Source organism: Anoplopoma fimbria, chromosome 10, assembly GCF_027596085.1.
Source record: "Anoplopoma fimbria isolate UVic2021 breed Golden Eagle Sablefish chromosome 10, Afim_UVic_2022, whole genome shotgun sequence".
NCBI lineage: Eukaryota > Metazoa > Chordata > Actinopteri > Perciformes > Anoplopomatidae > Anoplopoma > Anoplopoma fimbria.
The window spans coordinates 997,116-1,011,287 of record NC_072458.1 but is presented as its reverse complement, the minus strand read 5'-3'; the positions used below and the strand labels follow the sequence as shown (position 1 = coordinate 1,011,287).

At 39.0% G+C, this 14,172-nt stretch overlaps 1 protein-coding gene across 1 annotated transcript in view; it reads left to right on the top strand.

Moving 5' to 3' along the window:
- The window catches only part of adgrb2 (adhesion G protein-coupled receptor B2), a 133,663-nt gene that overhangs the window by 36,723 nt on the left and 82,768 nt on the right, over positions 1-14,172 (top strand). The window contains exons 3-6 of the mRNA XM_054606163.1: positions 246-434; positions 7,891-8,052; positions 13,304-13,468; positions 13,834-13,998. Of these exons, the coding sequence (XP_054462138.1) occupies positions 246-434; positions 7,891-8,052; positions 13,304-13,468; positions 13,834-13,998 (681 nt within the window). The remainder of the gene's footprint in view (positions 1-245; positions 435-7,890; positions 8,053-13,303; positions 13,469-13,833; positions 13,999-14,172) is intronic.

Sequence of the window (14,172 nt, the reverse complement as noted above, 5' to 3'; positions counted from 1 at the left end):
ACATTAGCCTCCATTTCCTAAAGATTTTTTTTTGCGAATCCCAGACCGTGCCCTTCCCAGACCATAAAAATCCCAGACCATAAAAAAAGAGAAAGGTGTTATGAGTTGTAACCATAGGCACTATGGTTACAACTCATAACACCTTAATCACACCTTAATCACCTGAATCTTAGATACATTAGCATCATGAAACTGGAATCATTGAGAATTACAATGTTTCTGTCCAACTCCGTCTCGCTCTTCAGGTGACCCCGCGGCAGAGGAGTGGTCACAGTGGAGTGTGTGTTCTCTCACATGTGGGCAAGGCTGGCAAGTGAGGACGCGATCATGTGTTTCCTCTCCATATGGGACGCTTTGCAGCGGAGCCCTGCGGGAAACGCGCATGTGCAACAACACCGCTACCTGTCCGGGTGAACCGGGGATCACAGGCTCAGGTATGTTTACCAAATCCTCAAATGGCGGCCTTTCAGCATTTGCTGAATCTCATGGCACCTAATGGTTAGTTGTGTTTCTCTACAGCAAGAATGATGGGGGTTCAATCTTCTATGTTGAGTTTATTTGTTGCTGTTTACATAGTAGACGTGCACAACATGCCTTCCACAGATTTATTTCAAAGAAAAGTCCTTTCTGATTGACTGGTGACTACTGTGCCTTCCTACCCACTTGGCATGCTACTTTAGACTTCACGATAGCAAGATGAGATTAAAAGTTGCGAAAATAAAGGAAATATGTTTTGCAGTGTTGGAAAATGCTGTGGTCCTCAGTTTTAGTTTTTTTCTAAATCAAAAAATTTGACTAAATGCAGCTTCTAACCATTAATGCTCTGCCTAGCGCATCACTCACTCATGCAGCATTTAAATATTTAATTAAAATGTGATAAGAAAGCTGAAGAAAATAGTGACTAACAACATAATGAAAATAATGACACTTTTGAGGAAGGTAGGTGGCTCACACACACACACACAACACACATCAGATGGGATCTGCTCAGTCGAAACATAATCTAACCATGATGTAGCAGAAAAGATTCCTACAGATTGAGAATACAATTCTGTCATTTCACTTCACACTGCTGGGCAGCTGAGAGAGACAGGGAGACAGACGTGACACCTAAGCTCAGAAGTTCATAATTCCTGGATTCTCTATCTTTATCTCTCACCTTCACTTTCCTACAGCATTGTTCACATGTCTCTTGTGTATATACAATATATATAATAATAAAATAAAATGAAAATAACTTTTTTAAATCTACGTTGGCACTACAGGGATAGGCATAGAAAACTTTCAAAATAAAGTCATAGCAACAACAGCTTTTGCTTTGAGGATTTAGTTTTTAATTTTAAATCCAATGGAAGCTCCAAAATATATTCCACCAATCAATTTCAATTTGCATCTGCATACATGCTCTGCCATTCACAGTGAGTCTATTCAACCATGTCTGCTTGCTACACAATGGCAGGAACACAACGAAGAGCACCTCATCCTTTTTTCCTCTGCAACCTACAACACAATCAAGCCAGATCAATTCACTGAGGGAACTTGTGTACTACTCATCCTGAATAATGTGGAGTTCTGCTCTGGTTTGATTGCCAGGGTAAGTCTTTACTTGATGAAATTGTGAAGTACTGCCTGTCCTGTTCTGGTTTGATTGGTTGTCCTGATTGCAATTGAACTGGAATCCTGTATGGCACTGGCTCTCTCCAGCCTGGCCTCTGTCCCTCCTCTAATCTACTGCTTATGCTCAGTCCCCGACCAGAGGATGTCAAAAATTCAGTGCTGCTTAGTAAAACCGCAGTAGATGAATCATCTAGCCTAGCTCCTCATGCCTTATTAGCATTCCTTAACCTGCAGACAAGCAAAAGTAGCAAAGGTGTTACTTAGTTCAATTATCAAAGTGGATGAGCAATACAGGTTTGAAGATAAAAAAAGATCTGTGTAGCCTGCTCCTCATTTTTGCTTGAAGGTAGCAGCTTGAGGCCGCATCATCCGATACTGGCACAATACCACTTGATCTCCAGCTGAACTGTTGAAGATGTAGTTTCATTATGGATAATGTGCGTTGTTTTGACAAGGATGAATGCATGGGATAAAAAAGTCCATATTTCTGGTCCTGCAATTTTTTTTTTTTTTCCATTGTAAGTCAACAGTGCAATACCAAATCAATGCCAAAATGGAGGCGTCATAGGTTTCTGCTAGCTTCACAATGTTTTACCTGTCCACTTGCAATTTATCTTGTACCAACAACATGTAAATTATGGAAAATCTTGCCATGTATGTTTTTCCATGTGTACCCCTGTCAAGGTTTGCATATGGCAAGCCCTCCCTGTCACCTGAGGAATGCATCTGGTGTGGGATTTTTGGAATTAGATGAACAACATCATCACTGATGTTCTTACCAAAGTGGACCAAGACAAAACTAGGTTCTGTTGACATGTTTAGCTTGATCACTGGACAAAAAAGAGACAAGGGCTCATGAATACTACTCTTCCTAGCTTCTAAGTAGATGAAAGGAATCAAGTCCAAGCCAAATAGGATATCCATCTACACCACCAGCTTCCTGCACAATAATATGACAAAATGAGTGATTGCTGATGTACTGGCTCTCTGACTCGGGCAGTGATTCGGGACTGACCGTGGGGCTGTCTAAGGAACATTTTTTTAAAAAAGCCTGCATTGTCCCTTGACTGCCAGAAAGGAAGAAAGCATGGTCCTCTTTTTCTGGTTGTCAGACAGTGGGGAAGACTCTAGGCTAACCTCTCTGATCTCAGTGATACCTAAGAGAGTGCATCACAGGAAGGTGGCGTGAATGTCCTCCATACACAGCCATTCATATAATGACAGTATTACCTTTGAGGACAGACTATAAAATGAAAAGTCATGGCCATAACTTCTCTGGGAGTAGATAACTCAAAGCAAAAGTTGGGCTACTGCTGTCCAAATGTCAGTGTCACAGCATGGGGTGTAGTCACTGGGCTTTAGCCATTCAGTTTATAGAGGCCCCATCATTGGACAAGGCCTTTAGGTCCATTAGTTACTTAAGAGTTAGTCGATGAGGAATTAAGAGTAATTTCTATGTGTACCACATATTTTGTGCGTTCCCAAGTGTGCGTTCCCGAGTGTTCATTTTAAACAGGATGTATGTGTGTTTGCAATGTTAATGTGTAGTTTTCATTGTTTGTTTGTGTGCCGGCATAAGGTGTCGGTTTTGTTAGAGCTTTGTCCATTGTTATGTCAGTGATCATTAATTGCCATTATAGTTAAAATGTAATTCAATGGCATCTATTTGCATTTTCTCTACCATGAAGTACACTGCATTGTGTGTATTTTGAAGTGTGAGATAGGAGTCACTCACTGTTTACTGATGTTTCTCAACCGTCCCCCAAAAGAAAAAAAGATACAAGAAGCGAAAGAAACATTTTCCTTCCCGGTTGGTGCATATGCTAATCTTGTTTTTATGCAAATGTGCCAACACGATTTGTATGTCTAAGTGCCTCATTTTCCATTCAGTGTCGATATTAATATCCTCAGCCGCTCCTTTGATGGGATATTGGTTGCTGTGTTATGTTCCGTTTATTATTTCATTTTCCCCCCTCTCCTCTGATGTTTTCTGACGTGGTTCTGGAGGGCTGGAGGGGCACTCCTGGGATTGCCTGAATGGAATAACACCAAATTCAAGTAGACTGGGAATGTGGGGGTGGTAGCAAAGAGACATAAAAGTATTTTAATGAACTTGATGTGGTTGACTTTTTAAAATAATGTTTCTTTTTTCTTTCTAATTTGACTTAATATGAGGTAGAATCTATATGTTTGTTTGATTTGTTGATCTATTTGCTGATGGCTTCAAGCTTTGTATTCTCCCTAGTCTGTTAAACAAAAGCATATAGTACAGTACACAGAGGCAGACACACAAGCACACACACGTAATTTGAACTTTCATTCAGTCACCGAAATTGGTTAAAAATGGAGTATACATACACAGGCACAGTACATTTCTTAACCCTGATGTTCAGAATTTACTAAATAATCTGGAAGATCTTCAAATGAAATGGTTTTAACGCAGATCCTCTACTCTGTTTCATACTGATGCATATACTTGCAATCGCAAATTGCATCTCCAATAAAAGGGCACACAGGGATAAGCAAACACACATTGTTTCAAAGTTTCTCTCAGAGTATCCTGACGTGGAGAGAGTGCTGTATGCGTACTTCATTTTGGTTTGCCAGAATTTTCTATTCTGTTTTTTACCAATTATTTGTGTTTGTTCTCAAGTTAGGACTTAGATGTACGAGTGTGTTGTGAGTGTGGGTGGATTTGTCTCTGGGCACATCTCTGTGCATGCCTGTATATTCGTCGGCATGAGTTAGGGAACATCAAAGAAAAGCAGTTTGGACAGAAAGCCAATAAAGTGAAAATGGACATGTTTTTTTTTTTCTCGTTTTTTCATGGGTAAAACTCCTAAATTAAGGTGATACAGATAATCAATTTTAAGTAATGGTCTAGCACTTGACAAAGCAAACTAGGCAGTAATTGGTCCGGCAAATTAACTTTTCTATTTTTTTTTTCTGAATATGCACTGAAGTAGAAGGCTTTCATGCCCCAAAGCGTGCAAAGTGAAATAGTATCCCTACTTTTGTTCTATTTATCTACTGCTCATTTGCCATAGATTCAGTTACATTTAAAACATGGAGTGGAACAATGGTGCATTATGAATACAGTAAGTCTGGGTCAGTGCGTAGTCAAACGCTGCACTATCACACTTCCAATAATCATTCAAGCAAGAGACTGAGGAGGCATGCGAGGATGTAGTCATGAACTCATGGCAGAATCATGCAGATGGCGAACTCACAAATAAACACACGCACAAAGCCTATTACATATAATGTTGAATAATGCAACCATGCTCCGCTATGACCCCAGATGGAAATCTCTCCTAATGATGGTAATGCTGAGGATCAATATGATTCATGATCTAGACTATGCATTCGCTAAAGCTTGAAAAAAGTAATCAAAAGTTAATATCCTAATACAGAATGCATCATTACATGTAAGTATGTTAGAAAATTGCATCGATTTTAAAGACGTCTATGGAAGTCTTACATCCTCATTATGCATATCATTATTATTTGTGATGCTGTGAATGTGTGCTCTGCTTAGTGTGTATGCATTTAGTTAAATAAAGGAGGTTGAGCATGGACATTTTATCTCCTCTTGTCTGGCTTACTTGCATTTGCATCAGAAACCAAGGCCAGAGTATAAGTGAGTCTATGTGCTATTTGTGCACATTTTTCAGCTGCATAATTTAAAACCAACTCTCGCAGATCTGATTTTCTGGAGTTCATGAACTTTCATGATTTTGTGACCGGGTGTTATGGGACACAGATGTGTCACTTTGTGTTTGATCACCACTGATCAGTTTGTTATTTAATTCTTTTTTCTGTGTTTGCTGCTGTAAACATGCTCTTTTCAACCTCCCTCTGCGACTACAACCCTGATGGCAATAAACTCCCCTTTTATGTTCCCAGATGAACTAAGAGACGAGCTGCAATATGTTAATGTAGTTGTTGAAATCAAGATAGGAAATATAAGTGACACAACGCCCTGTGCTTCTTTGTTTATGACTGGATCTATACAGATTTACCTGGTCACCAATAGGTAGTGTAATATAATTCTAATCCCAGTATCTGAAGACATTTTTATCATGTTTCCTGTATAATTAGTTTATCTGCTTTTACCCTTCTTGGCATATCCAATTGATATTTTCTCATTGCAATGTGTCTCAGTCCCAAAGCTGCCTCAAGCTTGATTTTATAGGCTAATTGATTGGCTTTGCGCAGTCAGACTTCGGATACACTTGTATTGGGTCAGAGAGATGGAGATTCGATTTGGATGAATAAGTAATGTCTTACAATTAATCTTGTAGTGTTGTTGTAAAAAGAAAAAGATACTGAATCACATAACTGACTGATTTGTATAGCTTTTTTGTTATTTTAAGTTGCCTCTGTCTCCTGAGAAGGATTTGCAATTTGGGATAAGATACCCTCAAGAAAAAACTGCTTGTACTTTGAGGATGCAGGTTATATTTCTCATGATTTATTAAATCATGATGAAAAACATAAAGTTGAGGATTGGGTTGCCAATTATATCTATCCATCTATCAATAAAGTTATTTAGTCTTAGTAGGTAATAGTTGTTAAACAGCATACTTAGTATTCTTTGAGATATGTTGACAATATTAGGTATTAGCAGGCTAACGCTAGCTTTGACAGTAGGTTCCGTTAGCTATGCAACACTTACACCTGACAGTTAGTAGGCATGAATATGCAACAACTATTCTCTGCATAATAACTGTTTTGTGTGGTGGAACCCTGTTTAAATTTAGCGGTGCGTAAATCCCTACTTCATACTTAAGTTTTAGCGAGGCTGCTGTGAGTTTTAATGTAAGAACAGCTGGTGCAACTGACTCCAGTTTAGCAAGGCTAGCAAGTGAGCTCACTTGAGAGAAATGGAATTAAAATGAACAGTATAGTAACAACATGCAATACAAATGCTTTTGCTTTTTTTTCTCTGCAACATATAGCAGCTTTGTACAGAGGCTAAAGACGCACTGATACCATGTTGGTGAATATAAGGATATATCACTGTTTATGGTCTCCTCATATCTTCGTACTTTTTAATACCACCGTCGTCTTCTTCTTTCTGAGCCTTCTACTCCTGCTCCTCTGAGCCTTCCTTCACAGAGTAGACTTAATTATTTATTGCCATGATTTATTTAGCTTTGCTCAACACAGGGGCAGCAATCTCCATCCTGCTGTCTCTAACTTTCTCTCCCCCCCTTCCTTCTGTAACTCCCTGTCTCTACATCTTGCTTTCTATCTTTCTTCCAGCATCTCTCCAAATCCTCTCCTCTCTCTTTCCTCCATCTCTTTCAACATAGTTTAATCTCCTCTGGTCTCTGGCTGAACATTTCTGTGTTTTCAAAATAAACTCCTCCATTTTTTGGCTTCTGTATTTTTTATTCCAAAGTCTCAAAAACTTTTTGAGCCCAAATATTTTTTCTGTTCTTTCAAATCTGCTCATAATGTCCCTTTTCTTGACAAGTCCATGTGTGTTTATTCTCTCCTCTTTCGACATTAATTAAACAGTCCAGTCAGTAATCTTTTCTTTCTTCGAGTCTTGTGTTGAACATGTCTTTAGCATTATTTTCCTCTAATATCTGACTTTCTGTCATTATTCCCTCCAATCTCAAATCAGACTATTTCTGCAATTACTTTTGGCACAGTCTGCCAGTGTCGCATGGCTGAAACAATGATCAAGTAGACATATTTCTGCAAGAACTTGCTTTGAGTAAGGCCACGTTCATTATCTGCAAAGTTTTTGTGCAACTCCTCTGCTCGTTCATTGTATTTTAATGTATTTTATTGTCATATGTTGCTAAAATAGGGTGAGATGTGCAATATAGAGGAAACAAGAGGAAGGAAACAAGATGATGATGTTTGAAGTCATTGAAAGCTTTGATACTTGGGATCAATCTAAATAATTACTGAAAACTCTGGTAATTTCAGAAGCAAACTAACCACATTCATTTCCTTGTCATGACTTGGTCTGCATGACTTCAAATGCCAAATGTTCATTCCTAACCTCCATGTTCTTTCATGTAGCAACATATAAGTGCAGCATCAATTTCAGTGTTTCTTTTTCCATTTGCACTGGAATGGTTTTTTGGAGGTCAGAAGGTAATCTCATTCATGTTTTATTTAAGGAATGTGCTCAGAATCATTTAATATCTCATGTTTCTCTCATTCTACAACCCTCTTGCCTGCGATTGGATGCTCCAACTCCTCCCTCCCTCATTCCTCATCCCCATGTTGTATGTTTGTGGGTGTTTGCAGTGCATGGGCTGTGGGAGGAGTGGTCGTTATGGAGTCTGTGCTCTGTGACCTGTGGGCGGGGCTCCAGGACGCGAACCAGGAAGTGTGTGAACGAAGGCGGGCCCTTGGCTTGTGGACGGCCCGAGATTCAGACCAAACTCTGCAACATAGCAGTGTGTCCTGGTTAGTACCATCCCCATTTACATGATACACCCAGTCTCTCACTCGCTGCCTCTCTGCATACTCATGCATGACTATTTCTTTGTTTTCTTCCAAAATCACAAGAATCAAAACACCTGGGTTACTGTTAAAGCTCTTGTGTTCTTCCATCAGGGGAGACAGTGAACAAAATACTGTCTCCACGGCTAAAATTGGTTCTAATGTTGCATCCAGGCCACATCATGCAGACTGTAATAACTTGGAGCAGCTGGGTGGGAAGAAAAGTCAATGTCAGCCTCCTATGATTCCGATCAGGATGAGTTGTAAAACTGTGGTTATCCGTTACCGATCATCAGATTAAAATGTGTATTTGTCCAGTATTTTTGTCTATGGCCAAATACCCCATGTACTTAGTGTTTGGTGTCAATTAGCAAATGTTGGCATTCTAAACTAAGATAGTAAAGTAAATAAGGAAAAACATTTTCCTGCTAAAGCATATTAGCATTGCCATTGTGTAAAAAAAACTAGTTTTCACTTCCATATTCATCTCTGGTAAGCCATGAGATTTGCACCAATTTCTTTTACTCGGCGATCCTGAGGGGTTGTTACCTGTCATGGGCTTTTGGTTGGAATTCTATGCTTCCTCCATGGTTGGCTTGGTTTAGATTGCTGAGCAGTCCTGCAGTGAAGCTCTTCAGCCATTGTCTCTGAGATTACCTGTTAGAGCTTTACCTATATCTATACCTTGTCAAGATCAGCAACAAGTCACTGCAGCAGCCCCATCTAATTCTCGTGTCGGGTGTACCTCAGGACTTTATTCCAATCTGGCTCAGACTGGTCAGCTGAAACATCTTTATCAGGCTGCATTGACGTGGAAAAGGACAGACCAGCGATTGAAATAACATCTCAATAGAGCAGACTGTCAAGAAACAGCCGGGCAGTTTTTGACCAATGACTACCGCAGGCTATCACAGAGCAGCTTCCTAGGTGAAGATGTCAACTCATCTGCTAAGATGTAAATACCAGCCAACCTCGTTCTCATCGACTCATTAGATAGGGCGGAGTTCAAATCTAGCCCAAAGGAAAAGCCTTTGGCATTTTAAGACTTAAAGTATACTTGAGGCATATGTATTGCCACTGCACAGTTTTAATTTAGTATTTCAAGGGTCCCTTTAGAAAACCACTTACTTTGAAAGCATTGACATTAGAAGGGAGTATTTATTTCAGTGATTTAATTTGGTACGGGCTTTCTGTGTTGGCAGAATGTAAATGGTTTCTACATAGCATTGGGATAATAGCATTAATGGATGCACAGACACTAAAACACAGGACAGTTTATAACAAAATTGGTGGCTGCTTTCTGACAATAACCTTTTTATTTCCTGAATTGATTTCAGTTTGAGTAAGAGTGTGTGCTTGTATAGTACGTAATCACTCACAGGCTGAGCAATTATCACAGGGTAAGTGCTTTTTATTTATTGCTGCTAAGGTATCCTGTATGTGTATTTATGTGAATGCTGCTGGAGCCCGTCTGGGCTGAAGCCTTTTTGTGTCCTCACGCTCCCTACTGCCTAATATTTATTTATTTATTAACTGAGCTGGTTTTTTTTTTTTTTTTTTTTTGTTTGAATGTATTTCAAAGCAAGAGTTTTATAAGGTTAATATTTAAATAAAACAAAAATGTCCCCATTGCCAGACAAAGAGGCTGCAAAGTTATGTCTCAAAGAGGGAGGAATAGGGAGACGTGGTAATCCAAAGTATGGCCTCCGGGATGTTTTGCCATGCTGTTTTGGGAACAGGGATGGAAAGAGAGGGTTTGGGAGAAGGAGAGGCTCTTCCTTCAAGGGCCTTAAGGAAATCTTTGTATGTGTGTCCTCATGTGGTTTATGTATGAGTGTGTGAATCTATCACAACAGATACAGCGTGCTTTAGGAGTTCAAAGGCAGTGGGACTTTGAAATTATGAATACCAGCATAGGCCTTTTGGCAGCAATGGCCATGTATAGAAACTAGAGCTTTGATGGATCTTGTGAGTGTGTGGATGTGTGTGTGCATTGTGTACATGTGTGTGTGTTTGTCTGTCAGTGATTGGATCTCACTGCAAACCATATACTGTGTTAAACCAGTGTAGAGTTTAATCAAATTTGACTCTTACTCTAATATATATATTTTTTCAATCTTGCTTCACGTGTTAACACATCAAACAAATACTTGTATATGTGGGCAGAGCTTCAAATTCTAATGACAGCTATTGGATTGAATAAAGGAAATCAACAGGCTAGAAGTTAAATTAGCAGAAATGTCATACCTAAAAAAAGCTGATTTGATTTTATGGAATTTCCTTCATGCCTATGTTTTTTTTTCTTGCAATATCAACAGTCATTGATAACTACGCACAATCAACAGTTTGTCATTTTTTCCTTTATGTACAAAAGTTGCCATTTTTTTCTACACATACTACAAAAGCTTCTTATAATCACCACTTATTAGTACGCCATTTTTTTTTTTATCCTGTATTTTAAGAGCTATTGTTTTCACAATGATGAAAAAGGAGGAGATGGTTTGTTCTTCTTTTAGAAGCTGTTCCATACTTGTCACTTTAGTCACTCAGAATTACAAATGGGGAAATGTCACGTTCACGCTTATATTCTAGCTCACTCAGGCTCACTCTGCTCATTCTGTGAATGTCATCCCCAACACAGTGGTGTTACCAACACAGTAACAGCAGCACACAGCGTGATTGACCACATTACCGAGGAGAGTTGGCAATGCTTTCCCACTTGGGAGCACCAGACAAATACATTTACACCACTGTATTTCACTTTATCTGCTACTTAAAGCCCCTGTGTGTAGGCTAGAATGTGTGCCTCAATATATCATTTTTAGGACCAAAAAAAAAAGAACAGTTTTCATTTTGAATTGCTATTCTTCTTCACATAGAAAAAAAAATAGACAAGCTACCTACTGTACAGAACGCACACAAAAGGCTTGCATGGCTGCAATGACTCTTTTATATATGATCATTAAATGTTAGCATTGCCTTTAACTTAATTCATTCCACACATTTTCAAAAATACTTTTCTTTAACTCTAAGCTAATATATTTCTATTCGGCATAGATTAGTCACTATACATAGGAATATGACCTACATCAGGTCGGCATGACGTTGAATAATAATCTATCTTGAAATGATGTTCCCTGTAATCTGGTGGCATTTCACCACATAAAAACACATAGTAAAATGTATTAACAAGATAAATTATAAATAAATGCACTTAAAAGAGATGCTTGCTTATACAAAACAACTCTACCGAAGTGCCATACTATAGTTGAATCAGTAGTGAAAAACAACTTTTTCAAACAGACTGCTCTGATGTGTGAGGAAACCGGAATCCGAGACAAATGGCAACGCAGCATGATACCGAATCTAACATTTTCAAAAATGTCCCCATAATCAATTACTGATAGACTTGGATTATTAACAGCATACATTTCTATAGTAAACACCTCATTTCAAATTGCGTTGCATTGCACTTTTTTGTCTTCAAGAGTTAGAACCCTTATTATTTACAGTAATAACCTGATACACACAGCTGGCTTCTTTGATCATGAGAACCACTTCATTTTGGTTTTGTCAGCATTTGTTCCTCAATCCCGCCATGAAATTCAATAATCAATAACAGATTATTAATATGACTCGTGAAGAAAATATGACTCAATATGAAGCTTAAGAGACAAATGATAAAGAGAAAAAACTGTTGAATGTGTAAATAGGCAACTGCTTGCTTACATGTTAACAATATCAAATTTATAATGTTTATTAAGTGCTACTTGAACATTTCAGTACAATTTTTAGGAAGATGTTAATGTCACCAAAATAATTAAATTTGGTCAGAATTGTTGCGTTTTTTGTGAATCAAATCAAAGCTCAAGTTAACATCAGTAATCCAACCTGAGGCATGAGTTGGATATCTTTTTTTTTTTCAACATAAGTGACAGTGCTGCTCAACTCAAATGGAACTCCTCTCGTAATGTGTGTTTGGGTCACAGGAGTAAAGGCAATTTATTTCAGAATAACAACTGACTATTCAGTGCAATTAAAGTTGCATAAAATGGAGCGTGTTTGGTCCGACAATATGACAAAAAAACAACAGTTACAAAATGGTTCTTTAATGGTATATCAACGGGTTAAACCAAATGAGACACCATCCTCTCAAGACTACAAACTGAAGTAATAATGCAGTTGAACAAAACATTGAGGCATTATCAAGCTGAAAGTCAGGTTTCAGGGGTGCTTTTGTAAGCATCAAGCCTAAAATGTCAAAGGACAGCAAACATTATAAATTCCAACAATACATTTAGTCCCTTTGCTCAACAGTGTTCTGAAATACAAAGGGCCATGGTCACAGGTCAGTAATTGGTTTCTCCCTGTAGTTTTTTGTATCAAAGAATTCTTAACAAAAATGTGTTTAAAATTGAATTAAAGAACTCACTGTCACAGATTTTCATCTGCTGTCATGCATTTTCACAGCAGAACATTGTGTTCGTTTCTGTGACACAGATCCTCAGAATTGTCTTAAAACCAACTTTGAAGTTGATGACGTTCCAAAAATCTTTGCCTGTTCTCATTATAAATGATTAATCTCCCAGTTTTTGATTATCATATTTCATTTGACAACTCAATTGCACCAGCAATGCTCCCTTATTAAAGGGGACAGTGGGGTCTTTGATTACACCTGTGCGTGTCATCACACTTTGGTTAAGCTATTTGGTATTCATGCATCGTCTGACAGGCAGTGCTGGATTGTATTGATATTATGTTTTTTTTATTTTTCTATTTCTGCACACCAGTGAAGAGTTGAAATCTGGTGTCTCTCTAATAACACTTTGAATGAAAATCTAACATCTGTACTCGGTTTGAACTCTTTAAAAACACGGCATGAAAGGAATTCTAATCAGCTATTTCATAAAGGATTGAAATATTTAAAATGTCCATAGGAACATGAAGTGTCTTTATGTGCAGCTATTTATGGAAAACCAAATGTATTTCCGTAATTTACTTATATATTGTGCACTTTTAGCCTACTCACTTTCTCTGTCCTGTCTCCTCTCCCTTTGCTCCTTTCTTTTCCCTTACATCCCCTTTGCTATCCTTCATAAACCCTGGATCATTTTATCCTGTTTTCCCTCTGTGCCACAAATTCATCTTCCCCTCCACTCTCATCTATTTCCCTGCCTCTCCATATCCACTTTCATCTCCCCCTCCCTCCGTCCAGTGGAGGGCCAGTGGTTGGAGTGGGGGCTGTGGTCGAGATGTAGTGTGACTTGTAACACAGGAACCCAGCAGAGGCAGAGACGCTGCAGTGCATCGGTGCACGGCTGGGCTGAATGTAAGGGCCCCCATCAGGAGAGCAGAGAATGCACCAACCCTTCCTGCAGTGGTAAGGCGTACACATGAATGCTTAGTATTCACACTCACATCCTCTGGAGCGGCATTATACAAACATGGAACATGTTATTATTATTATTTTTTTACCAGCAATTTATGGGTTGGGACTCGATTTGGCTTGTGAGTCTGATTTGACCGGAGGCCCGGGAGGACAAAAATACTAGTGTGTTTTAATAAGCGAGTTTATTTACGTCTCATGCTATTCAAAAATTGAAAAGGTTTAGAAATTGCTGTCTTGTATTCTTAATTAATATTCATCAACAACTCTCATTAATTTCTTTTTTACCTTACATGCTCCCTCTCGCCCTTCTTCCCCGCTCCCCAATCTCCACCGGTGTTGCTTTGGTCCTGTTCTAGGTGGAGGTAACTGGGGCAGCTGGAACCACTGGAGTCTCTGCAGCAAGACATGTGACTCCGGTTGGCAGCGTCGCTTCAGGATGTGTGAAGCCACCGGACTACAGGGCTACCCCTGTGATGGCTCGGGAGAGGAGGTCCGGTCCTGTAATGAGAAGAAGTGCCCTGGTCAGTGACTCAGTGAATGTGTGTGTGTGTGTGTGTGTGTGTGTGTGTGTGTGTGTGTGTGTGTGTGTGTGTGTGTGTGTGTGTGTGTGTGTGTGTGTGTGTGTGTGTGTGTGTGTGTGTGTGTGTGTGAGCTGAGAAAACGAGGGAGAAGCTCATTACATGCATGCTTATGTA